This window comes from Scyliorhinus torazame, chromosome 15, assembly GCF_047496885.1.
Source record: "Scyliorhinus torazame isolate Kashiwa2021f chromosome 15, sScyTor2.1, whole genome shotgun sequence".
In the NCBI taxonomy this organism is placed as follows: Eukaryota; Metazoa; Chordata; class Chondrichthyes; order Carcharhiniformes; family Scyliorhinidae; genus Scyliorhinus; species Scyliorhinus torazame.
In genome coordinates, this window is record NC_092721.1 from 150,537,436 (window position 1) to 150,564,368 (window position 26,933).

At 50.1% G+C, this 26,933-nt stretch overlaps 1 protein-coding gene across 3 annotated transcripts in view; it reads right to left on the reverse strand.

Moving 5' to 3' along the window:
* Window positions 1-26,933, reverse strand: part of lnx2a (ligand of numb-protein X 2a) — a 275,515-nt gene that overhangs the window by 35,900 nt on the left and 212,682 nt on the right. For all 3 annotated transcript variants that reach the window (XR_011935204.1, XM_072476930.1, XM_072476929.1), the window contains 4 exons: window positions 25,723-26,085; window positions 7,304-7,453; window positions 4,318-4,495; window positions 2,605-2,836 (listed from right to left, as the gene is read on the reverse strand). Coding sequence is in view for 2 of the 3 variants with exons in the window: in XM_072476930.1 (XP_072333031.1) it covers window positions 2,605-2,836; window positions 4,318-4,495; window positions 7,304-7,453; window positions 25,723-26,085 (923 nt within the window). In the remaining variant the exon portion in view is untranslated. The remainder of the gene's footprint in view (window positions 1-2,604; window positions 2,837-4,317; window positions 4,496-7,303; window positions 7,454-25,722; window positions 26,086-26,933) is intronic.

The following is a 26,933-nucleotide window of genomic DNA, read 5'->3' on the forward strand; positions in this document are numbered from 1 at the left end:
ACGAGGATTGAGGATTGTGTGCCGCAGATCATCCATGAAGACCAGACGGGGTTTGTGAAGGGGAGACAGTTGAACACGAATGTGCGGAGGCTTTTAAACGTTATCATGATGCCGGCGAGGGAGGGGGAGCCAGAGATAGTGGTGGCGATGGACGCTGAGAAAGCCTTCGATAGGGTAGAGTGGGGGTACCTGTGGAAGGTGCTGAAGAGGTTTGGGTTTGGGGAGGGGCTTGTCAGGTGGGTTAGGCTGTTGTATGAGGTCCCGATGGCGAGTGTGGCCACAAATAGGAGGAGGTCAGAATACTTTTGGTTGCACCGAGGGACGAGACAGGGGTGTCCCCTGTCCCCCCTGCTCTTCGCACTGGCGATTGAACCCCTAGCTATGACACTGAGAGAGTCGAGGAACTGGAGGGGGTTGGTGCGAGGTGGGGAGGAGCATAGGGTGTCGCTTTATGCGGACGACCTGCTGCTGTATGTGGCAGACCCGGTGGGAGGAATGCCAGAGGTAATGAGGATCCTTAGGGAATTTGGGGACTTTTCGGGGTACAAGCTCAATATGGGGAAGAGCGAGCTGTTCGTAGTTCAGCTAGGGGACCAGGAGAGGGGGATTGGCGAGCTCCCACTAAAAAGGGCGGAGAAGAGCTTCAGATATTTGGGGGTCCAGGTGGCCAGGAGCTGGGGGGCCCTGCGTAGGCTTAACTTTACAAGGCTGGTGGAGCAAATGGAGGAGGATTTCAAGAGGTGGGACGCGTTGCCGCTGTCCTTGGCGGGGAGGGTGCAGTCATTCAAAATGATGGTGCTCCCAAGGTTTTTGTTCCTGTTCCAGTGCCTCCCCGTGTTTATCCCAAAGGCTTTTTTCAGGCGGGTTAACAGGAGTATAATGGGGTTTGTGTAGGCGCGAGGGACTCCGAAGGCGAGAAGGGTGTTCCTGGAGCAGAGTAGAGATATTGGGGGGGGGGGGGGGGGGGGGGGGGGCGGGGGGGGGGGGGGGGGGCTGGCGCTGCCAATCTCTGTGGGTACTACTGGGTCGCCAATGCGACGGTGGTGCGCAAGTGGGTGATGGAGGGGGAGGGGGTTGCATGGAAGAGGCTGGAGACGGCGTCCTGTGTGGGTACGAGTTTGGGGGCACTGGTAACGGCGCCGCTGCCGCTCCCTCCAAGGAGGTATACCACGAGCCCGGTGGTGGTGGCGGCCCTCAAAATTTGGGGGCAGTGGAGGTGGCATAGGGGGGGGAAGTTGGGGCCTTGGCGTGGACCCCATTATGGGGGAACCACCGGTTCGCCCCAGGAAGAACAGGTGGAGGGTTTTCGGGGTGGCACAGGGCAGGGATACGAAAGCTGTGGAATCTGTTTGTGGACGGGATGTTCACGAGCTTGGGTGAGCTGGAGGAGAAGTACGGGCTCCCCCTGGGGAACACCTTCAGGTAAGGGCGTTTGCCAGAAGGCAGGTGATGGAATTCCCGCGGCTACTGCCACACACAGTACAGAACAGGGTGCTCTTGGGGGGTGGGTGGGAGTGGGGAAGATCTCGGAAACGTACTAGGTGATGCAGGAGGAGGAGAAGGCCTTGGTGGTGGAGTTGAACGGTAAGTGGGAGGAGGAGTTGGGAGAGGAGATCGAAGAGAGGATGTGGGCAGATGCCCTAGGGAGGGTGAACTCTTCCTCTTCGTGCGCGAGGCTCAGCCTCATACAGTTTAAGGTGCTGCACAGGGCACACATGACCGGGACAAGGATGAGCCGGGTCTTTGGGGGTGAGGACAGGTGTGTTAGGTGCTCAGGGAGCCCAGCAAATCACACCCATATGTTCTGGGCATGCCCAGCGCTGGAGGAATTTTGGAAGGGCGTAGTGAGGATGGTGTCGAGGGTGGTAGGATCTAGGGTCAGACCGGGCTGGGGGCTCGCAATATTTGGTGGCAGAGGAGCCGGGAGTGCAGGAGGCGAAAGAGGCTGGAATTCTGGCCTTTGCGTCCCTGGTAGCCCGGCGAAGGATTCTCCTTCAGTGGAAAGATGCGAGGCCCCCAAGCGTGGAATCCTGGATCAGCGATATGGCAGGGTTCATTAAATTGGAGAGGGTGAAATTCGCCTTGAGAGGGTCGGTGCAAGGGTTCTCTAGGCGGTGGCAACCGTTCTTAGACTTTCTGGCAGAACGATAGACATTGGTCAATGGCACCAGCAGCTCGGGGGGGGGTTTACTTTATTTTTGTTTATGTTATTTACACTGGAGGGTCTGAGGGGGTGTATACACCTGTTGTCTTAAGTCGGGGTGTTAATGTTGATTTATTATTTATGTATGGGAGGGGGGGGAGGGGTTTGGGGGGTTGCTTTTTTAGACAGTGTTTTGTACTTAACCCTGTTGGGTTCTTTTTTCTTTCTCATTTTGTTATTGATATTTTATGAAAACCTTCAATAAAAATTATTTTAAAAAATAAAGAAAACGTTGAAAATGAAGAACTGGAGAAATTTAAGCGATCATACCCTGTTTGGCAAGTCACAATACCTTTTGAACAGAAATAAATTGATACAAAATTTCTTTAGCGTTTCAGAGTTAACATTGAAAAAGGCTTAATGTCATCTGTTTCACAAGACAGAATAGATAAGTCAATCACCTTGGCAATCCTAACCACATGACCCACGATGGTGACCAAGTGATCTCATATTCATTTTCATTGTTTGTGCTGAGTTGCTCATCTGCAGCTTGGCCCTGCTCTTCTATTGTTTGTACTTCCAATGCCTTTAGTATAACAACTGGTGAAGTAGCACTCGTTTTCAGTGTATCCACTGCTTCACTGTGACTCAGGCAGGTCAGGTCAATACCATTGATGCTCAGTAGTACATCCCCTGTTAAAATAATCAGACTTATTTTTGGCTTCCCATTAATCAATGTGTTTTAGTCTTGGCGTGCTTGCATTAATATTTCATCTATTTTGACATTTTCACAAGATCACTGATTAACGTGAAATCCTCGGTGGTATTTTGGAACTTCATGAACAAAAATCAATTAACTATTAAATTTGGAAAACATAACGTTTACTCTTTTACTGAGACAGAAAAATAGGTGGTTTGTTGCACTGATTTCCCTCCCCACCACCCCAGCATAAAAGTTGAGGGGCCAGCCCACCTGCACTTGACTGGCTGGCCACACAGCCATTTACTGAGCGTCAGGCTATTAATTTGTTTGAGGTGCACCTTCCGACCCATCCGACCCACCTTCAGCCAATTAAATGATTAAATGGTTGGCTGCTCTCTTCTCACCGCAATGCCACCAGGAGTGGTAACCTCTGCTGCCTGAAGAAGAGTCTATGGATTCTAAATAAAGGTAAGTAAGTCCAGGGTCTTGCTAGGGCTGGGGAGTGTGAGGGCCTGGCATAGGTTGCTCAAAGAGGAGGGGGAGGAGGGGGAGGTGATGCCCCCCCCCCCCCCCCCCCCGCAACACACGGCTCACCAGCTTTTATTGAATGGCTTGAACACTTGGCTCTGGTCTCCCCTGCCGCAGATATAATCTATTAATTGACCCCTTAAGGGTCTCAGTTGGCCCAAAGATGAGTGGGACACCCAATGCCTTCTTTGCTGCTGGTAAAATATATCCCGGGGAGCATAAAGTTCTCGCCATAATCTCAGTCCTCATTGTCAATGATGTTGTTCGCTGTTAGAAAAGACTGTTATATCTATCAGCCTATACATACCTCCTAAAAATTAGCAATAGCAAATGGAATTAAGTTAGAATGTCAATCATAAACAGCCATTTTAAAACACCTACCAACTAGATTCCCCAACTCCTGTCCTCTTCAAAATCTATAATTAGGCATGCTAATAAATGTAGACAGTAGCAAATGCTTTAGTTTATCTACTTGTCAAAAGATGCTGTAAATTTAATTTATAATTAGCAAATATGATCATTTATATGAACATTTACTGTATTACATTGTCACAGTAAATCAAATACAAGAAAATAATTAGTTGAATTTGTAATATTCTACATAAGGTTAGTCACTATTATTCTGCTTTGAGTTCATCACCTTGCTCCAACTATAAATCTCTAGTTCTAAAATACATGAAATGCACTTTGATGTGTAAAAACAATACAATAGCCGGCCTACAGAGGTTACAGAAGATGAGCGTCATAGATTCACAAAGGTCTTGGGAACAGGAGGTTTAGCCAGCATTTTCATTTTTCACAACTGCATTCAAAGTCTGAGATGTCCCACAGCAGGTACAATTGCTTCCCCACTCTGCATGATGAAAATATCTTACACTTTTTAATATGCCGAACGGAATCACCAAAGGGGTTCTTGTGGGTTCTGACCGATGTATAGCCTTACCACGTTTAATCCTCCCTTCTCTGTAGAGGCAGCCATGTGGCTGCACACTGGTGACAAAGATTGGCAATTCACCGTTTTTGCTGCCCCGACCTCCTGCTACAGTCATTCCTAAAGATTCATGAGGTTTTTTCTGTACATTGATCTGCTTTTCTTGACAAGTAACACATTGGGATAGATCCTGAGGAAATAGGCAAAACTTTTGTTTTCATTCAATATTAATGCGATAACGGGGAGTTTTCATGAATATATTTACATGGATTATAAATTATTTCTATTGTAGCTTATTTCACAACTTTTTCCCTTCAAAGATGATCATTCAAAAATGACATCCAATATCACTGTGACCATAATAAACAATGTCTCATGGCAGCCATTAACATGGTTGGCCACACTATCCTCCTCCAATGCCTCTCCTTGGTCGTCGACCTGGGTGGGACTTCCCTCTCTTGGTCCCATTCCAATCTATCAATTATAGCTAGAGAATGACTAGCAATGGCTTCCCTTTCTGTCATGCACTGATACCTCTGAATTTCCCCAAGGGTCTATCCTTGACCACCTTCTCTTTCTCACCTTCGCGTTGCTCCTTGGCGACATTATCCAAAAACATTATAGCATCACAGGTACACTGACATCACCCAGCTCTAACTCACTGCTACCTTTCTTGAACCTGTCCCAGCCTCTGATTTGTGTCATTCTGCTTAACTGACATCCAGTCCTGGATGAACAGAAATGACCTCCGCTTAAACATTGGAAAGACTGGAGGCATTGTCTACATTCGTGGGGCAGCACAGTAGAAGTGGTTAGCACTGTTGAGTCACATCTCCAGGGCCCCAGGTTCGATTCCCGGTTTGGGTCACTGTCTGTGCGGAGTCGGCACATTCTCCCTGTGTCTGAGTGGTTTCCTCGGGGTGCTCTAGTTTCCTCCCACAAGTCTCGAAAGATGTGCTGTTAGGTGAATTTGACATTCTGAATTCTCCCTCTGTGACCTGAACAGGTGCCGAAATGTGGCGACTAGGGACTTTTCACAGTAGCTTCATTGCAGTGTTAATGTAAGCCTACTTGTGACAATAAAGATTATTATTATTATTCCCGATTAGAAACTCCGTTCCCTAATGCTTAATCCAGCCCTCCCGGTGCTCACTGTCTGAGGCTGAAGCAGACTTTTTAATACCTCGATGTCCAATTAGGCACCAAGATAAGGTTTCAAGCCTTTATCAGCTGCATCACTCAGACTGAGTATTTGCTCATCCATAACATCATGCGTCTCTACCCCTGCCTTAGTTGATCAGCTGCTGAAACCTTCATCCAAACCTTGTTACCTCTTGACTTGACTATTCCAAGGCTCTCATGGCTGTTCTCCCAGCTTGCTTACTCTGTAAACCCGAATTCAACCAAAACTCTGCAGCTTGTATCTTAACAAACACCAAGGCCACAATTCAGTGGACTCAAGTTAAAGTCCGCTGAATGGTGCATTTAGAACTTTTCTTCAGCTCGCCAGCAGGAAAGGCTCCTCGCAGACCAGTGTGCCATTCTGAGCAACAGCCTCGATCTCCACCCCCACAATCCCTTTCTGGTGTATTTAGCCCCGCCCCTCCAAACCTCAAGGAGGTCCCCGGAATCCACCCCCCCACCCATAGGTGGAAAGGCCTGCCCTAGCCTGACCCAGCAGTGCGAACCTGGCACCACCTTGCCCTGTCCCCGATAACCTGGTGTCTTCAATGGATTTGTGTGGACCAGTACCAAACAGCGCCCTTACGAGGTCTCCCAGGTGCAGCCAGTGAGTACCGGGCACCGGGTGAATCAGCGTCTGGGATATTTATTCGCAATTAGGTTAATTTAAATCTCGGCCAGTGAAGGCGACATTTGGATTGCGCTGGGCAGAAGGAATCGGCGACCCGCCGCAAGCTTCCGTGCCTGGCACGGCACCTGATTTGGGGCTTGTACTCGATTCACAAGTTGCGCCCAGATCCACGCCTGGCGCAATGGGGTCGCTGAATCGCACCTCAAATTCCGTTTACTAATTTCTAAGTGTGCTTGTGTACTCGCTGACCTACACTGGCTCCTGGTCCAGCAATATTTTAATTTTGAAAATTCTCATTCTTTCTTTCAATTCCCTTCCTGACCTTGTCCTGTCCTATCTTTGTAACTTTTTCGTGTCCTACAACCCTCTGACATCTCTGCGCTCCTCTAATTCTGGCCTCTTGCAAATTGTCAATTTTCTCTGTATTGGCTGCCGTTTCTTCAGTTGCCTTGACCCTGAATTCTGGGATTCCTTTTCTAAATCTCTCTGCCACTTCCTCTCATTCTTTAAAATTCTCCTTAAAATCTACCTCTTTGGCTGAGATTTTGCTCACCCGTTCTAATATCTCCTCACACGGTTGTGTGTCAAATTCTATTTGATAACAGTCTTGTTAAGTGCCGTTGGACATTTTCCTGCATTAAAAGGTACTATACTAATGCAAGATCATATTGTTATTCATTGATTTCCCTTCCTATATGGAAGCAGATAACTTTTGTTGACCCCTCCTTCCTGTCAAGATTGGGAACACTCTGCCAAGAGAATTAGATGTCATCATTCTTAGAAAACTTAAGAGTCCAAGAACATTTAATAAAAATACAATTAGCTTTAAGTTTGGCATGAGAGAGTGCATGATAGGTTCAAAACTAATATTCAAGGATAGAGTGACATTCTATAGATTACTACAGATGCAACTATTTAAGTTATATGTGAGCAATGAAATGTATCACATTGGAAACTGCAAAATTATTCCTAATGGATAAATAATATTATCTTGCTGATTATAAATCTGAAGTAAATAATTTGAATTGAATATTTAATATCAAGTGATAGCCATGCATACTGAATTCAATTGAAGTTATTTCAGAACTATTTTTATAACAGATAATTAATTAACAGTGAATAGGCTCAAATAATATAAATCATGCATTTTAATGGTATTCATTACTGAATTGCTTTCTCACTCACCTTTTGAGTACTGGGCCTGCTGTGGAACAGGAGCTGTGTATGTTGGGATAGTTGTTGGTTACTTGTCTGAGATCCCAGTTCTTGAATAACATTTGGGAGCTGCTCCTTTGCTGCTCTACAGATTATGAAATGAACTCTCTCACCACTGGCCTGATAACCATAAAAATAAAACATTTAACTTATCAGTTACCTTATATATTATTCATTAACACTTAAAATGAAAAATTTCAAAAGGGATTTAAAAAAAAAAGAAAACTGGGAATTGCTGTGGTCCAATAAGCTGGCTTTTGATAAAAATTGTGATGAAAATATTTTCTGTCTGCTGTAAGCATTCTATTAAAAATGAATTTGGGCAGTACCAAGGGTGTACGCCTACAATACAAAAGGTCAGAGGGGAGGCAGTGGTATAGAGGTATTGTCACTGGACTACTAATTCAGAGACCCAGGGTGATGATTTGTGAGCTGGGTTCGAATCCTCCCACGGCAGAGGTTGGAATTTGAATTCAATAAAAATCTGGAATTAAAAGTCAATTATTGCAAAAACCCACCTAGTTCACTACCGTCCTTTAAGCCTGGCAGTGCCTACCAATGCTATTTTCATGCTGGAGAGACCGGGCTAGAGTCAGGGATGCTGCTTTCCGCAGCACTGCAGAGGCAGAGATGGAGATGGGCAGATGGTGAGATGGCCAGGTTAAAAGAGCCGGCTCTGTTTGCTGTAACATCATCTGGAGAGGAGTAAGCAGCCCCTAACTCTCTGTTCCCTCACCCGCAAACCCTCGCCACATCCCCGAATACTCTCCTCAATCCCCTTCACTCACATAAACCCTCACTTCCTATAGCCCCTCATCCTCCATACCCTCCCTATACACCCCGACTCCCCCTATTCCACACCTAATGTCTCTGTATTTACTATATACTGAATTTACAGACACTATTATTACATTTGGGAGGCCTATGTGAAGCTCATAAAGCTGTCAAAATAAAGTTGTTCAAAATCCACTTTAAAAATGTATTATTCTCCTATCGACTTAAAAAACGTACAAAATAACTCAGCTCACAGTCCCCTTGACAGCTATATAAACAAATCATGCTGAGCTAAATCCATTTGTGGGTTTGGAACTCAGCCAAGCAGGCATAACAAGATTACATTCAACAACCGTCATCAACAAAACTTCCAGGGCCTAATGCATTAAAGTCAATGAAGTCAAACAGAAGCTCAACCATCTGTCTAAGCTTTGAAACATTCAAACATATGTCTGAGCTGAACTTCAATAAAACCATGTATGTAAATCAAATGTAATGTAAATGTAATGTAAATCAAATCTGAATTTCAATATTGTGCAATTCAGAAGAGCATAATGATATTAATAACAATAATAATAATCTTATTATTGTCACAAGTAGGCTTACATTAACACTGCAATGAAGTTACTTTGAAAAGCCCCTAGTCGCCACTTTCCGGCACCTGTTCGGGTACACAGAGGGAGAATTCAGAATGTCCAAATTACCTAACAGCACATCTTTCGGGACTTGTGGGAGGAAACCGCAGCACCCGGAGGAAACCCACGCAGACACAGGGAGAATGTGCAGACTCTGCACAGACAGTGACCCAAGCCGGGAATCGAACCTGGGACCTTGGCACTATGAAGCAACAGTGCTAACCACTAGGCTAACGTGATATTGTACTTTAATGCAATTTAATGGTTGTTATATATGTGGGTTGTTGTGTTGTTGCATGGCCACTTTAAGAATTTAATTACATGATAGTCTGTGATGTAATTGGCTACTTTGCGGGCTTTCCTTCAGTCTAGATCAAGCCTTTTTGCAGTTCACAATCATCTAATAAACCTCTATTGATTATTGCATTCAACCCATGTGCTTCAGCATTTCCATTCAGTACAATACATAGCAATGGTAACTTACCTTTTTAAAATAAGTCCCGACCATCACGGTATTAAAAACATATAGTACTTACCAGACAGCATTTCATTATGACATTAAGTTGGCAACAGTATTTGAACTATTTGTCATAAGAGTTCTGGACTCCAAACCAGGATTTTCCCCACCTCTGAGCTGGTGTGAACCATGTCACCTTCAAAAACCCTCAAAATTAAAGGGATTCTGAAATGTCCACTTCCACAATGGAACTGGCAATGTCAGGATAGTGGGATACAGGCCCTTATCTCATACTGTTTAAAACTGCCAGTGAAGGGAATCGGTGTTGGAATTCCAGAATCAACTCCATTTCTAAAGCCTGTCCGACAAGGCTGGCCCCACATTGGAGCGGGAAAATTCAGCCTAAAGTTTCCACTTAGTGTATTTATTATAGTTCTAACAATGGCTGAGATTCTCCATTGCCAGTCTATCCCCGCTACCAGTGTTAGCGAGGACAGAAAATCTGTTGCGCCGTCCGCTGGTGGCAGAACTCTCTACTCCAGCTGCGTATTAGTGGAATTTTCCATTGAAACCACCCCACACCTCTTGGAAACCTACAAGCGGGGGGGTGCTTCCGATGGGACCAGAGAACCCTGCGGCCAGCGAACGGCTGGAGGATCCTGCCCAATATCTTTTGGCTAGTTTCCCAGGTATTTATGCTTCTTGAACCTTCACATTTTGAAACTGAAAGAAATAATACAATTAGGAAGAAGAGATAGGAAGCTATGCTGCAGGCGTTTCAGAATTTAGCAGCCAGTACAGACTTATTGAAAGTAAATTATCTGAACCAGAGTGACCCAAGCAATTTGATCATACTTGTGCAGGAGTTACACTGCTGCGTTAGGCTGATGTGTATTGTTGGGACAGAGGAGGGAGAGGTTCACTGTGTATCTGGTTGCAGTAAAGCGTTTCTGAAAGTAGTTTTGTGTTACTCCTGACCAGCAAGTACCTTACAACTAAGGCCCGAATATTTGTGGAGACAGAAGGGCTCTGCGCCTTAGCCAGTATGGAGCTAGAAGCCTGAATCATGGGGCAGAATTTTCTCATTTCTTTTTTTACAGAGTGTCAACTCGGACAGGAAAAGCAGTGTGTAGCCCCGTCGGCTATGCAGTGGGCTTTTCCTGCTGAATTTTTAAACAGTCTGGGGGTGTAAAAAAGAACCCTGGAGGTGGGTCCCATGATGTCATGCTGGCAGGGCGGGTTCCAGCAACCTCGCCTCCTGACAGATCAGGGGTGCAGTTTTTAAAGGACACCCCAGAGTAAAAAGGAAAAAAAGGAACCCCTTACCCTACAGAAACCACCTCCCAGAATCTCCACAACAGTGGCACTCCACCCTCCCTTCCAGAAGTAGGGAACTGCCCCGGCGTGACCCCCACTCCTCCACCCTCTGAGGGCTGTACTTACCTGTATGCCCTTGGTGGGTTCTGCTCACCAGTTTCCCATTTGGATAACCCCATCAGGAACCCCAGCAGTGTGATGTCACGGCACCAGAGGGGGAGAGAAGGTGATTTGACAGCGGGAAGGCCTGCTAATCATATTTAAATTAATTCAAATAGGTTCCCGCCACTGGCGAGAGGCCAGGCCAATTGAGTGGGGAAATTCTACCTGTAAAAGCCATTTTGGGACTTCCCCTTGATTCTGTGTCTCTTGCGCCATTCTCACCCACCGAAAACGGGGATGGAAAATCCTCACTGGGAGTCCCAGCCCATACCATTTTCACAGGCGAGGGTTGGGTGGAGAGCGGAATAGGGTGGATGCATTAAGCCTTTCACACATCCGTGGTTCATGGAGGCAGCGGCACATTTAAAATTGCAGCTGCCTTCACTCAGAAGCAATTTTCATCACTGATTTTTCTGAAACACGACTTGTGAAATTTACAAATTTGAGGAAAATGTCTAAACCTACTGGAGTTCTTTGTAAAGGTCAGGTATAATTTTGGGATATTTAAGGGTAGACTCAAATGTGTGTCAACGGTGGATAAAGTCTATAGAACTGTCTGACTGTCCCCTGCTCTTTAAATATTGAAAAGGAAAAAAAGTCTGCAGTGTCAGTTGAAAAGAAACCGTGTTTGCAATTTCATTAACTGCTTGTTAACATAAGCCTGGGAACATTCATTATAGTATTCAGAGTTGCTTTGTAATCCAGAACTTGAATATTGCTGAAAGAAACAATCAGGCTGTCAAAGTTTTTACTTTGCATTCACCAGGGCATATTCGCAGGAACATCACACCTGAGGCGGGGGTCGACTTCAGCGGTACAGGAAGATCACGCCGGCGGGAAGAGTTGGAGAATTCTGTCCTGAGAATTCCGTTCTGAATTTTGCAAGGCTGGCTGAGTACGGTCAGTACTTTGTTGTGACCAGCTAAAGGGACATGCTGTTTGATACAATCCCTTAGCTGTTGACACTTATGTATCACACACCTGGCATCACGTCAGCATTGAAATTCAAATGTCACATTACTCACTTGCACGATGATGGATGTTATTGTTTGCAATATTTTAGGAATATAATTATTCTGTGTGCTTGTGTGTGTGCATCCATGATTAATTAAACCGGGTTGATAGACATAGAATTTACAGTGCAGAAGGAGGCCATTCGGCCCATCGAGTCTGCACCGGCCCTTGGAAAGAACACCCCACTTAAGCCCACACCTCCGCCCCATACCCGTAACCCAGCAACCCCACCCAAACTCTTTGGACACTAAGGGCAATTTAGCATGGCCAATCCACCTAACCTGCGCATCTTTGGACTGTGGACCTGGGACCCTGGAGCTGTGAAGCGGCAGTGTGAACCACTGTGCTGCCGTGCCGCCCCAAAGAGAGACTGTTAGTCTGTGAGAGCTGAGAGATGAAGAGTTAAAGTGATAGATTCTTGCATTTGTAATGAGAGGCTATGGAGAGTTTAGGTTTATAAATAAATAGGTTGGGACTAAAATGTGGATTCTGAGATGGACAGAGACCTGGCTTTTCAGATGTTAAATTTCAAAGGGGAGTTAGAAGTGACAAGGGGCTTCTGCAACTGTCAAAGGTTTCAGAAGTAAACAGAGAAAGGTTATTGAACTGTATTCCCCTGTGAGTGGAGGGAATAGGAACACATGAAGATTTTTATATTTTGGCAAAGTTGAGTTCATAAAGGTCCTTGAGGACAATAGAATTTGAGATGTAAAGAGAAAAGAATATGTAAGGAAAGATGTTGAGCTGAGTTGAGGTGGCAGTGTAGGGGATATGACCTAAGGCCAGCTCTGTTCTGGGTGAAGGTATGAAAACTGTAACAGCTATCCGATCAAGCCAGAAAAGTCCTTGTTTTCAGAAAGCAGTTCGACTCTGAACTGTCTTGGATTTCAACAGCGAAGTGAAAGAGTTTGAGAAGTCACGTGGGATGTCCCTAATGACTCTGACTCCACCACCTCTGCTGGCAGTGCATTCCACGCACCCACCACTCTCTGTGTAAAGAACCTACCTCTGACATCTCCCCTATACCTTCCTCCAATCACCTTAAAATGATGTCCCCTCGTGACAGCCATTTCCGCCCTGGGGAAAAGTCTCTGGCTATCCACTCTATCCATGCTTCTCATCACCTTGTACACCTCTATCAAGTCACCTCGCTTCCTTTCTCGCTCCAGTGAGAAAAGCCCTAGCTACCTCAACATTTCTTCATAAGACATGCCCTCCAGTCCAGGCAGCATCCTGGTAAATCTCCTCTGCACCCTCTCCAAAGCATCCACATCCTTCCTATAATGAAGCAACCAGAACTGGACACAATATTCCAAGTGTGGTCTAACCAGGGTTTTATAAAACGGCAGCAAAACCTTGCGGCTCTTGAACTCAATCCCCTTGTTAATGAAAGCCAACACACCATACGCCTTCTTAACAACCCTATCAACCTGGGTGGCAACTTTGAGGGATCTATGTACGTGGACCTCAAGATCCCTCTGTTCCTCCACACTTCTAAGAATCCTGCCTTTTACCTTGTATTAGCATTGAAATTCAACCAGGTTCGATTCCGGCTTGGGCTTCCGATTCTATGCGGAGTCTGCACATCCTCCCCATGTGTGCGTGGGTTTCCTCCGGGTGCTCCGGTTTCCTCCCACAGTCCAAAGATGTGCAGGTTAGGTGGATTGGCCATGATAAATTGTCCTTGGTGTCCAAAATTGCCCTTAGTGTTGGGTGGGGTTGCTGGGTTATGGGGATAGGGTGGAGGTGTTGACCTTGGGTAGGTTGCTCTTTCCAAGAGCCGGTGCAGACTGGGCCGACTGGCCTCCTTCTGTACTGTAAATTCTATGAAACCTTCCAAAATGAATCACTTCACATTTATCTAGGTTGAACTCAATCTGCCACTTCTCAGCCCAACTCTGCATCCTGTCAATGTCCTGTTGTAACCTGCAACAGCCCTCGACACTATCTACAACTCCACCAACCTTCGTGTCATTGGCAAACTTACTAACCTACCCTTCCGCTTCCACTTCCTCATTCAAATCATTTATGAAACTACAAAGAGCAGAGGTCCCAGAACAGACCCCTGCGGGACACCACTGGTCATCGACCTCCAGGCGGAATACTTTCCATCCACGACCACTCACTGTCTTCTTTCGGCCAGCCAATTCTGTTTCCAGACAGCCAAATTTCCCTGCATGCCATGCCCTCTGACTTTCTAAATGAGCCTACCATGGGGAACCTTATCAAATGCCTTACTGAAATCCATATACACCACATCCACTGCCCGACCTTCATCAATGTGTCTCATTACATCCTCAAACAAATTCAACGAGGCCTATGAGGCATGGCCTGCCCCTCACAAAGCCATGCTGACTATCTTTAATCAACTTGTTTTTCTAAATAATCATAAATTCTTTGCGCGATTCTCTGCTCCGACGGCAGAGTGTCGGCGCCGGCGTCAAAACGGGAGTGTTTCACTCTGCGGTTGGCGCCTGTTCAGGGACCCCATTCTGCGGTGTACAAGAACGCTAGCAGGTGCGCGCGGGAAGCGCGGCCTCAGAGCAGCGTCGGAGACGTGGCGCCACGCAATCGACGCGGCGCACATAAGGCAACGCAAACGCACAGGCCGCCGATGGAGCAACATGGCGCCACGCCGAGCAGCGCTCCGGTTCACCGACCACGACCTGGAGACGCTCCTGGACGCCCTCGAGGAGAGGAGGGGGCGTCTGTACCCTGGACCAGGCCAGAGGGTCCCACCCAACGTGGCTCAACATCTGTGGAGGGAGGTGGGCGCGGCCGTCAGTGCCATCGCATTGACACCCAGGACTGGCGAGCAGTGTCGCAAAAAGCTCAACGACCTACTGAGGGCAGCCAGGGTGAGTATCCAGCAATGTGCCCATGGCACCAACCCCCTACCCCCACATGTGTGGCATCCACCCCCCCCCCCAAGGGAACGGTACAACCACAGCCGTGACCCGCATGGCAGCAGCCCCCCCATGCAAGCCGTGTTGGCCATGTGCTCTGTGCACCCATGCCAACATAGATCCAACTGCATGCATTGGACCGCCTAACAATGCTGTCACTCCCCTCCACCCCCACCCCCACTAGGAGAAGAGCGCCCATAACCAACGAGAGCGTGCCCGAACTGGAGGGGGAGAACCTGGCTTGCGGCCCCTCACCTTGCACGAGCAGAGGGCACTGGACATAGCTGGAGCGCCCGGGAGATAGCCATGCCGAGATCGGGGGCGTGCCATCAAGTGAGATCTCCCCTTCCCTGGCCCCTTTCCACTCAGCACTCTCCCCTCAGCCCTTTCCCCTCAGCACTCTCCCCTCTGCACCCTCCCCTCGGCGCCCTCTCCCCTCGGCCCTCTCCCCTCGGCCCTCTCCCCTCACTTCGTACCGCGACCCACACCCCCACTCCACCTGCCAAACCATGATGGTGTATTGTGTGTTACAGGGCCATGCAGTGACCGACCCAGGGCACCTGGCAGACACTGCCCGCATCCAGTGCCTGGACGGCCAGCCGACGCAGATCAACCGGGCGAACCTGGCAGACACCGCCCCCGGCTAGTGCCTGGGCGGCAGCGATGGGGAGGGCAGCTCCAACAACAGCCCTCCGGCCCAGTCCAGTGATGACACGACGACCCAAGACACCAGCACACAGGGGACAGACAGGCACGACACAACGACACAGGACACAAGCACACAGGGGACAGACGGGCACGACACAACGACACAGGACACCAGCACACGGGACAGACAGACACGACACGACGACACAGGACACAAGCACACAGGTGTCAGACGGGCACGACACGATGACACAGGACACAAGCACACAGGGGACAGACGGGCACGACACGATGACACAGTACACCAGCACACAGGGGACAGACGGGCACGACACAACGACACAGGACACCAGCACACAGGGGACAGACGGGCACGACACGATGACACAGGACACAAGCACACAGGGGACAGACGGGCACGACACGATGACACAGGACACAAGCACACAGGGGACAGACGGGCACGACACGATGACACAGGACACAAGCACACAGGTGTCAGACGGGCACGACACGATGACACAGGACACAAGCACACAGGGGACAGACGGGCACGACACGATGACACAGGACACCAGCACACAGGGGACAGACGGGCACGACACGATGACACAGGACACAAGCACACAGGGGACAGACGGGCACGACACGATGACACAGGACACAAGCACACAGGGGACAGACGGGCACGACACGATGACACAGGACACAAGCACACAGGGGACAGACGGGCACGACACGATGACACAGGACACAAGCACACAGGGGACAGACGGGCACGACACGATGACACAGGACACAAGCACACAGGGGACAGACGGGCACGACACGATGACACAGGACACAAGCACACAGGGGACAGATGGGCACGACACGATGACACAGGACACAAGCACACAGGGGATAGATGGGCACGACACGACGACACAGGACACTAGCACACAGGGGACAGGCACGACACAACAACACAGGACACTAGCACACAGGGGACAGACGGGCACGACACAACGACACAGGACACTAGCACACAGGGGGCAGACGGGCACGACACGACGACACTAGCACACAGGGGACAGACGGGCACGACACGATGACACAGGACACAAGCACACAGGGGACAGATGGGCACGACACGACGACACTATACACAGGAGACAGACGGGCACAACACGACGACACAGGACACAAGCACACAGGGGAGAGACGGGCACGACACAACGACACAGGACACAAGCACACAGGGGACAGACGGGCACGACACAGGACACTAGCACACAGGGGACAGACAGGCACGACACAACGACACAGGACACAAGCACACAGGGGACAGACGGGCACGACACGGGACACGAGCACACAGGGCACAGACAGGTCCGATGAAGACACTGAGGTTGCGTCACAGCTGTCCCCTGCACCCTCCGCCACCGCAGATACTCTCACCTCGGTTGGCCATTTTAGTTGTGAGGCTTCTGGGACACTAACTGGTGCGCACCACACAGCCGCTCCTGTACAGCAGGTGGAGGTAGGAGCAGCCGAGGGGCCGGACGGTTGCAGGGCAGCCCAGCCCCGGCAAACACCTGCTGCCCAGACGGGTCCTGGGTTCCTGGAGTTCCCCCACCCTCCCATAGACCCGATGCAGTCAGGTATCCAGGGGCGAGAGAATGTGAGGGCCGGTTTCCAGCACCTGCAGATGCAAGTGCAGGAGTGCATCTGCGCCCAGGAGCAGGAAATGGTGCCTGTCATGAGTGCCACACAGGCCAACACCGCACCGGATGACGTCCGCGGTGGAGACAATGGTGGCGATGGTGTCGGGCATGGGACCGAGTTTGCACGGCCTGGGGCTATCTGCATGCGGCCTCCGCGGCTCAGGACAGGGCTGCCGTCTCACAGGCAGACATGAGCCAGGGCCAGCTGAACATCGCAGAGGCGCTCAACAACCTAACCGGTCCCAGCAGGCCATCGCTGAGAGCATCAGCGCCATTGCCCGGGTGATGACGGCGTTGTACAGAGCCAGAGAGGGATGGCGAACTCCCGGAGCTCCATGGCTGCGAATGTCCAGACCCTGGTCGATACCAGTGCGGGCCTCCAGGACTGGCAACGCCAGGTGATGGTGGTGCCCCGGGTGCTGGATCCACTCGCACCCTCATCCCATGGAGAGCCCCGGGGGCCATCGGGCACCCCAAGGGAGGAGGAGGTGCTGGGGCCCGTACCGGCTCTCCCTGCAGGGAGGGTGCCGGAACTCCGCGCCACCCCAGACCCCCCCCCCCCCCCCCCCCATACGGTCCCTGGTGCATCTGGTGGGCAGCAGGCAGACCAGGGTGGCACCATGCCACCCAATTGCCCAAGGTGCAGCCTGGCCCATCCAGGCCGGGCCGCCAAAGGGGACCCTAGTCACAGGGCAGGAATCACAGGAGTCCACCTCCAGTTCTGCTGTACCGTCTGGGGGAACACCAAGACGTAGTCATAGGGCCCGTAAGGCCAGAAAGGCCGACACTGATGAGTTAGTTGGCACGGGTGCAGGGCACAGTATAGCTAAATGGGCTAGGACACATGTACAGGACGTCTGTTATTAAACACATTCCACACCTATGTGAGCTGCGCGGGTGGGGCGGGAACTGTGTGCCAGTGTGTGTGAGGTGTGCTGCGATAGAAGTTGAGCTCCAGTGCGTGTGACTTGTGGCCCCGCGCCCCCCCCTCCCTCACCAATCCTCCCCCCCGATCCCCCCCTCCTGTGCCCCCCCCCGATCCCCCCCTCCCCCCCGATCCCCCCCTCCTCCCCCACTGTTCTCCCACGCCACCCTGCCCCCAGCCATACGACAGGGCCATGGGATGCAGTGTCGGTGGTGGGAGAGGTGAGAGTGGTCAGTGGTGGGGGAGGTGAAGGTGGTCGGTGGTGGGGGAGGTGAGGGTGGACGGTGGTGGGGGAGGGGAGGGTGGTCGGAGGTGGGGCAGGTGAGGGTGGTCGGGGGTGGGGCAGGTGCCGAACTCTGCTGTCTGTGCCCATGCCCATCACTACACACCCCCACCGAGGTTGCTGAAACGTGCAGCTACCAGCGACACCCGTGCCTGCTGGCCCAGCCAGCGGTGCTGGGCATCCTCCTGTTGCAGTCCATCCCCCATGTCCCGTGTACCTGCTTCCCCCTCGCCATCCCCCTCATCTGGAGAAGAGTTCCCCTCATCCTGACCGTCCAACTCCTCCTCTCCAGCACATCGCCCCTCTGCTCGGCTATGTTGTGCAGGACGCAGCAGACCACGACGATGCTGCCGACCCTCTCCGATGGGTACTGGAGGGCCCCCCCAGAGCGGTCCAGGCACCTGAAGCACATCTTCAGCAGCCCAAAGCACCTCTCGACCACGCTGGTCGCTGCATGGGCATCATGCGCCCATGTCCAAAGATGTGCAGGTTAGGTGGATTGGCCATGATAAATTGCCCATAGTGTCCAAAATTGCCCTTAGTGTTGGGTGGGGTTACTGGGTTATGGGGATAGGGTGGAGGTGTTGACCTTGGGTAGGGTGCTCTTTCCAAGAGCCGCAGGATGGGCCGAATGGCATCCTTCTGCACTGTAAATTCTATGAATCTATGAATCATTGTAGCAGCGCGCCGCGTCAGTCTGTGGCCTCCGTGTAGGCGTCATCAACCACGACCGCAACGGATAACCCCTGTCGACCAGCAACCAGCCCCGCATGCGGGGGGGGGGGGGGGGGGGGGGGGGGGGGGGGGGGGGTCCCCGCGAACATGGCGGGGATGAATGATTGGGACTGTATAAAAGGAGTCATGCACACTGCCAGGGTACCTGGCGCAGACGTGCAGGATCGTCATCCTGTGGTCACAGACCACCTGCACGTTGATTGAATATGTACCCTTCCTGTTCAGGCACATGGCCCTTTCCTCCGAGGTGGGCCGCATGGCGATGTGCACTCCATCAATTGCCCCCTGCACCATGGGTATCCGGGCAACAGTGGCAAAACCCGCTGCCCGGGCATCCTGGTGGGCGCAGTCCACAGGGAACTGTATGTACCGGTCCGCGGTGTCGTACAGGGCGTCGGTGACGGCCCGGATGCACCTGTGCACCGATGGCTGGGAGATGTTGGACACGTCCCCACTCGGCGACTGAAACGACCCCGTCGCGAAGAAGTTGAGGGCGACCTTCAACTTGACGGCCATCAGGTGGCAGATGTGGGCGGCGGTCTCCTGGCTCATCTGGAGTCTCCTGCACGCACTGTCCGGGAGGTCCTCGAAGGACATGCGCCACCGGTACACATGTTGTTCCATCGGAAGCCTCCATGGCCATGGCACACCCTCCTCCTCCTCCCCCTCGTTATCCTCGTGCTGTAGCTCCCGCACGGCATGGTGTACCTCCTGCGCCTCTCGGGCCTGTGGCCCTGCAGCCTGAGCGGTTTACACGTGCCCCACTGCAGCCCTTATTCTCTACAGCAGGCTCCGCCACCTCCCTGTCATGCCCATGCTCCAGCTCCCACTTGGCCTCATGCAGGGCAGCAGCCCCTACCACAGCGGCCAACAATGCTGGGAGATGGCTAAACATTGTACAATCTGTAGAGGGTGGGAGTAGACAGGGTTTCAGCTTTGGTATACCCCCCTCCACAACCAGGTGCCGTGGGCTACATGACCGGCCCGGTTGCCAGCACGCGCCCCACCCCTGCCCTCTCGGTGCATTGACACCTGCCGGGCGTCCACCCTACCAGGGCCACCGTTTGGTGGCACTGCCCTCACCGGGCGGCTGCCGTGTGTGCTGCCCTGGACTTACCCGCTGGTGGGTGCCGCCAGTTTGGTGGAGGGGTCTGGCACACGTCAGGATGGCCGGGCCACCTGCGCCGCGACAGCGAACGGGTTGGGTGGACAGCCTCGTGTCTGCCATCATGGGGTCTGGCCGTTGAATCCGCCCTGCCATGGCGCACCGTGGCCGCCCGCAGCCTTTGTCGCCCGCACCGCTCTTTCACCACCCCACCCCCGGCATGGGATGTGTGGGACCACACTGCCCCCGCCCCTGGCAGCCTCCCCCACACCGCCCGCAGTCACGGCCGTGCCACTCCCCCTCCCGGACTCCCCACCCCCAACGCTGTCAACCACCAGCCCCCCACCCCCAGGGGCCGCTCCACCCTGTCACCCACTTCCTCCCGCAGCGTCAGCCAGCATGACTGGTTGACGCTGTTTTATACCATGTTAGAACGGCGCCGGTGCCCATCCGGCCCGGAGAAGCCCGGCTCCATTGGAGAATCGCCACTATGGCCATTTTCAGCGATTCTCCGTGCGGCCGGACGCCTGCGCGGGCGCCCGGTTTGGCATGCATCGGAGAATGGCGTCCCGACGTCGCATGATTCGCGTGACGATTCTCCGACCTGGCGGGAGATCGGAGAATCCCGCCCCCTATCTCTCAGAATCCTTTCCAGTATTTTGTTCACCACAGACGTAAGACTGACTGGTCTGTAATTCCCAGGGGTTTCCCTATTCCCCATCTTGAACAGGGGAACAACATTCGCCTCCCTCCAATCATCCGGTACCATTCCAGTGGAGAGCGAGGATGCAACGATCATGGTCAACAGCACAGCGATCCTCTCCCTTGCTTCCCGTAGTAACCTTGGGTATATCCCGTCTGGCCCACTAATGTACTGGTCATGGAAGCCATGGACATTTGGACCACATTACTACATCATGGCAAGCTGGATGTTATTGTCTGAATCTGTATTAATTGATCTGAGCAATTTGTGCTGTTCAGTTCAGTTATAACAATGCTATGTATGCTCAAATAGATGGTTATGCCATGAATCCCCTCTAGGCCCAGATCTTGCCGACATCTTTATTAGGTTTCACGAGAGACGCCTTTTGGTAGAATGACTCCTAACCTCCGATTGTCATGAGAATGTTGCTTTAAGAAATGGTTAGCTGCTCATGTTACTGCAGTGATGTCAGACTGTGGGTGGAGCTGAGCTCTGGCTCTGCTTTTTAGTTTCACTGTGAGAAAAGCTTGGGTGTGTCTCTGTCTTTTTGGTTTCGTTTTTCAGTGTGTTGCAGCTGAAGTCAGCCAAAGCAGCTGTACTGTTGATCTCTCTGCCATGAAGGACTATCTCTTGATCATTTGGTGAATTCAGAATTATAAATGTTTTCTGTATTGAATGTAAACCCTAATGTGCTTCTGTTCTGAGGTTTGTTAAGTCTTTTGGTTGTTAAAAGGACAGCATACAGGTTACTTAGTGTTGTATTCTTTGGGGGTGTATTTGAATTAATGGTTGCTAAGAGGTTCACTGTTTGTTTTAAAAAGGTTAACTTGAATTCATAGAATAAACACTGTTTTGCTTTAAAAAATACTTTTCCATTTCTGCTGTACCACACCTGTAGAGTGGGCCGTGTGCTCCCCATACCACAATCTAGTAAAAGTTGTGGGTCAGGTGAACTCCATGATATACTTTGGGGTTCTCTAAACCCTGACCCATAACACTATCCTTTGCATAATACCAATACTTAGATGATATGTTTGCTATTTTTGAAACTACAGCTGCATTTAAGATGTTCCTCACACACCTTAATGGGTTCCATCCTGCGCTCAAATTCTTCTTTGAAATGGAACAGTCAAATGAGCTCCCTTTTCTGTTGAGCTAGTTGAGAAATCAATGGGTTCTCTGTTACTGAATACTGTAACCCCACTTTCACTGATCAATATACTCATTGGGATTCCTACAATTCCACACACTGTAACAGTGGCCTTATGGGCTGCCTTGTAAACAGGGCTCCAGTCATTTGCTCACCATGCAAATAGACCACCTCAAAGCTATCATAGATAATAATGAATACCTTGATCAGATCATTGCTCGCTGTGTATTGCACAAACTTCTGAATGGGCAAAGGCTGCCATTTACGATCCTGAAAAGTTTCCAGGCTACCTTAGATTTCTTAGAAGGGTAAAGTGTCTCAAAAATTGAGCAACAGGTGAAGCTAGCTGTTTCACATTGTTACAATGCAGCAGCAGTGCCAGTCAATCCAAAATGATGTCTGCCTACCAAGCAAATGAGTAATGTGGTATATGAATTTCAGTGACAATTGGAACCAATGGTTGATGAATCATATCAAACAGCACGTCCCTTCAGCTGTTCGCAACAGGCAGAGTTCACTGCATTCAACCAGCCTGTGCTTGCAAATCTCAGAACATAGTGTGCTATATGAGGGGCTGGACTTTCCGTTTGGGAGACATAGGGTGCGATCTACCGGCCATGTTGCACCTGGAAGTCAGTGCGTGCGGCGCAGCCCCGCTCCCGGGATCTACCTGGCTCGCTACGCCTCGCGCGATATCGTGAGACATCACAATGTGAATTCCCCAAATTATGTGTGGGATCACTTTTTGGCAAATTTGCATTAGAGCGAGACAGCCAGACTCCCTCTAATAACCGAGCCATTGGTACTTATCTCCTTTGCCACTGACACCTTGGGTGAGTGCCATTCAGTACTCCCACAAATGGGGACCAGACGGAATGCACTCTTGAGGGTCTCCCAGGGGATCGGAGGCCTCCAGGTGCTTGCCCTTTAGGCAGGGTGGTACCATGGCACTGGTTTCAGCCTGGAACCCTGGCACTGCTGGTTTAAGCCTGGCACTGTCAAGATGCCCACATAGCACTGTCAGCTGGTAGGGGCACTGCCAGGGTGTCAGACTGACTCTACCAAGGTGGCAAGCTGGCATTTATTTTGTGATGGGATCAGGCCCGGGGGTGCCATACAAACGTGAGGTGGGTGTGGGGGGCGCTGCGCTGGCCCCCTTATAGGTGTTGGGGCTTTGGGTGCGTTTGTAGTCGCGACAATAGGGTTGAGAGATTGGGACTCCATTTAAAAGTGGCATCCTGATCGTTCCCTGTACTGAGGCGTTCCAGTGAGCGGAGCTCCTCACTGCAAGAAACGGGATTAAGTAAGGCCTCGGCCGTGCATTGCTTGCTGAGACCCCGTATCTAACACTATTAGATTGTGTTGTGTTACTTGCCGCTGCGAGCGTGGGAAACACATGGCTAAACATGCTCACTATGGGACTCTGTTCCCATTTGGTTAGATTAGGCCCCAAATGTTCCGGAACTGAATAGCGTGCAATTCGCTTTTCCGTTGGGAGGGCTATTCATTCCCTAATTTAGGACATGCAAATGTGCCAGCGAGAATTGGAATCAATTCCCGGCCCAGCAGGCGGAGTAACCGCTGGATCAGAATTAGTGCTCCAGAGCCTGCCAGCCGGAGCTGCTTTTAAGCGCTCCACTTACCACATGCTCATTGCAGCCACGAAGTTCGCCCAGAGAAGACCTGCCTCCCGATTTTAGGAGTCTGAAATGGACCCACTTCTCGATGCCAATGAGGAGGGGAAGGACACCCTCTTCCCCATGGTGGGTCACAGACTCACGCTCACCCTCCTCAACAGCACCTAGGAGGTGGTGGCGGAGGCAGTCAGTGCTGCCAGCCTCATCAGGAGGAGACAGCTCATGAATCTGAAGGCTGGGGGTCATTGCTGAGGCCTCTGTCCTCAGGGGAGCAGAGTACCAGAGACGGTTCCAGATGCCATGGTGCGGGTGTCCTTTGGTTGGGGTGAGCTTTTCTTATCCCCTGCTTCCTCTACAGTGGGGAAGTGCTTCTGAGAAGTGCCAACAGCTGGTGAGCTCCTGATTGAGCATGGCCACTCCAGTCTCCTTGATAATACGACTTGGATATGAGGGTTGCCAAAGGGATGGCCTGGATAGGCTCCCACATTACCAGAGGCCCTCTGAGCATTTACAGGACACAGTAAGCAGTCAGCACTGTGAACAGTGTAAGTAACACCAAAATGGTGCGCTTAAATCACATACTGCAGCAATGGTGGTCTAAGCCAGGCCACCTCGATCCCAAGGGGGACACCTTGAGTGCACAGACTTGACACCAAGTTGTTCCCTGCTACTCAACCCTACCAGGGCCCCCCAACCCCCAGCAAGCCCAAGAATGTTTGACAGTTTTTAGAAAAGAGTTTTATTAGCCTCTCGCTCCGCCTCAACAGCCATGGTGCCCAGGTCCCGCTTGTAAATACTTGTATAATTCGAGCACACGTGACCTCCGCATAAAATGGGCAGAGCACATTGGCACATGGGCAGAGTGTTGAAGCATGAAGTGTCCAACCTGCTAATGAGATTTAAATCAATGCTAATGATGGTTTTGCATGGACCCGCTGGCATGGGGTGCCAATATCAATAATGCCGCCAGCACACACTGGGCCCTGGCTTTTGAAAGCAGAAACAGCATGCTCACATATTGTGCCTTTTTCAACAAAACCAAAAGCTTTGCGGACAACCATTCCCATGAGCATTCTCCATGGTAATGTCTCCACCAATCAAATTTCACTTACTAACCAATCAGCACCCTCTTCTTATGCTATATAAATTGTCGTTGCCCTTTGAGATTTGGTTTTCTTATGCATCTGCCCTCTTAAGTGCATACAAATAAAATTGATAGCATGTCTCTTTTTCAGCAATATTAGTATTGGTTCTACTTGACTGCTTTCACAACCTGTCATTTTTATAGTGGTGGGCATGTAAGGTCAGAGTTTGACAAGTCCATGTTGTTAATGAGCTGTCATTAATGTGCAACACAAATATTTGTATTTATAAGGGATTAAGTAATTGAATGGACTTAAAGATTGTGAATGGGCTTTTATCAATGGAAATGTCTCTTATATATAGTGAAGTCTGTAATAGATATTTGGAACTTCACATATTTTCATCTCAGCATGGCTCCTGAGGTGTGCCCATGGTAGATACCAGGTTTGTTGGCATGGAGGATGTAAGGGTAAAGAGTGGTGGGTGTGCGATAGGTTGGCATATGGGGTAAAGGGATCGAGAAGCATAAGTTAACATGTAGGGTAAAGGGGCATGGTGGGATAGAGGAGTATAACTTGGAATAAATGGGGCATGGGAAGTGTGTGGAGATGAGAGGGCCGTTAGCTAGAGGGCTATTTTTTGTTTTAGCGTTTTTATTATAACTGGGCAAACTCCCAGAGCACTGTGACTGCCTTTGTGCTATTTACGGGGGCAGCGGGCTCCACTCTCGTACGCTCCCGGAGCAAAAACCCGGCAGTTCAGGGCAGTTCTTACCCCAGAGTCGGATTCGCAGAGTCGGGAAATTGGGTGTGAAAATTTGCATCTAACACTTAGTGCCAGGTATTCAGAGTTCCATCCGCTAACACTTGTATCTCTCAGCCTGATGAGCAAAATTATGCTAAAAAGAAAAAATGAAGATTAACACCTCAACAATAGTTGCATCATGCTTTGCTCCATGTCTGTCCAATTTAAAATTTAAGCCATAGTTTTGTAAAGCTTCCAAATACACAAAATTATACTCTTAATTTTTATTGTTATATTTCATCAAACTACAACCACAAGTTGCACTATAGCATGGAGGCTATATGTAATTTCAAGCCAAATATTTAACTACATGCCAACGTTACTGATGCGCTAAAATAAATGTACCTGTATAATTTGAGCAGCAAGTTCAGGTGTTCCATGCTTCAGATCATGTCCGTTTATGGCAAGCACCCGATCATTGCTGCACAGTCTTCCATCCTGAGCAGCCAAACCACCTTCCAGAAGGTCCAGTATGAAGATGCCTGCTTCATCTGTTCTACGAACCAATTTGATACCAAGTTGTTCACTAGAGTCCCTCTTAAGTAAACTCATATGAAACCCATCTTGTGTACAGCTGGTTTCAGGGTAGATATTGGATCGACCAAATCGTCTCTCCCTTAGAACAGTGAGATGTAGAGAAAAGCAGGGTTGCGAAAACACGGATCTAGCATAGTTGTGAGGTACATTGCTGATGTCAACACCATTCACCTGAAATAAAATAGAAATAATGCAGCACTATATTTTACATTAACGGGCATAATAAATATAAAATGATGAGCACAAAACATATACAATCCCTGATATTTATTGCTGAGGCCATACAAGAACATCTGTTTGAAGGCAGGCCCTTGGTTCATGGTCTGCTGATGCTTTGTCCAGAGTTGTTTTCTCGACAGCTTTTGTAAATGGTGGTTTGCCATTGCCTTCCATTCCCAGGAGCAAAGGGAGGAGGCAGGTCCCAGGGTTAACTCAAGTCAGAATGGGAATTGAACCTGCTCTGTTTAAACTATTCTGAACCACGCACGAGCTATCTAGCCAACGAAGCCAACAACCAGCAAAGTATTAGCAAATCTACATCCCCCAACTCTAAGTAAGCAGTTGTGGAGGATACAAAGAGGCTTCAGAAGACAGGTTGGGTAAGTGGGCAAGAACATGGCTCATTGTATACAATGTGTCAAAGTGTGAAGTTAAACACTGTATAACACGGAAAAAAATAACTGAATCTACATCAGTGCTAGCTATCCGAGAAAGTAAAGTATTTTCTAGAATGGGCAACCAACCTGCAACAGCAGTTTTATGGCAGGCAAAGTTACAAATTCATTCTCAGTTTAACAGTGACCTTTGGGACTTCCGGGTGCGGCGATGACCAGCTAAGTCGCACGTTTCGGCAGCTCCCGGTGGAACGGACTTTTGGGCTCTTGATAGGAGCCCCAACGGCAATTTTAACGGCTAAAAACACCGTGCGGTAAACCAGAAGGGAATTCCCCCTGGACACGGATGGAAAAAGGAGAGGAAAGTGGCCGGATTTCAGCGGATCCTTTGGAACAGCGGCAAGG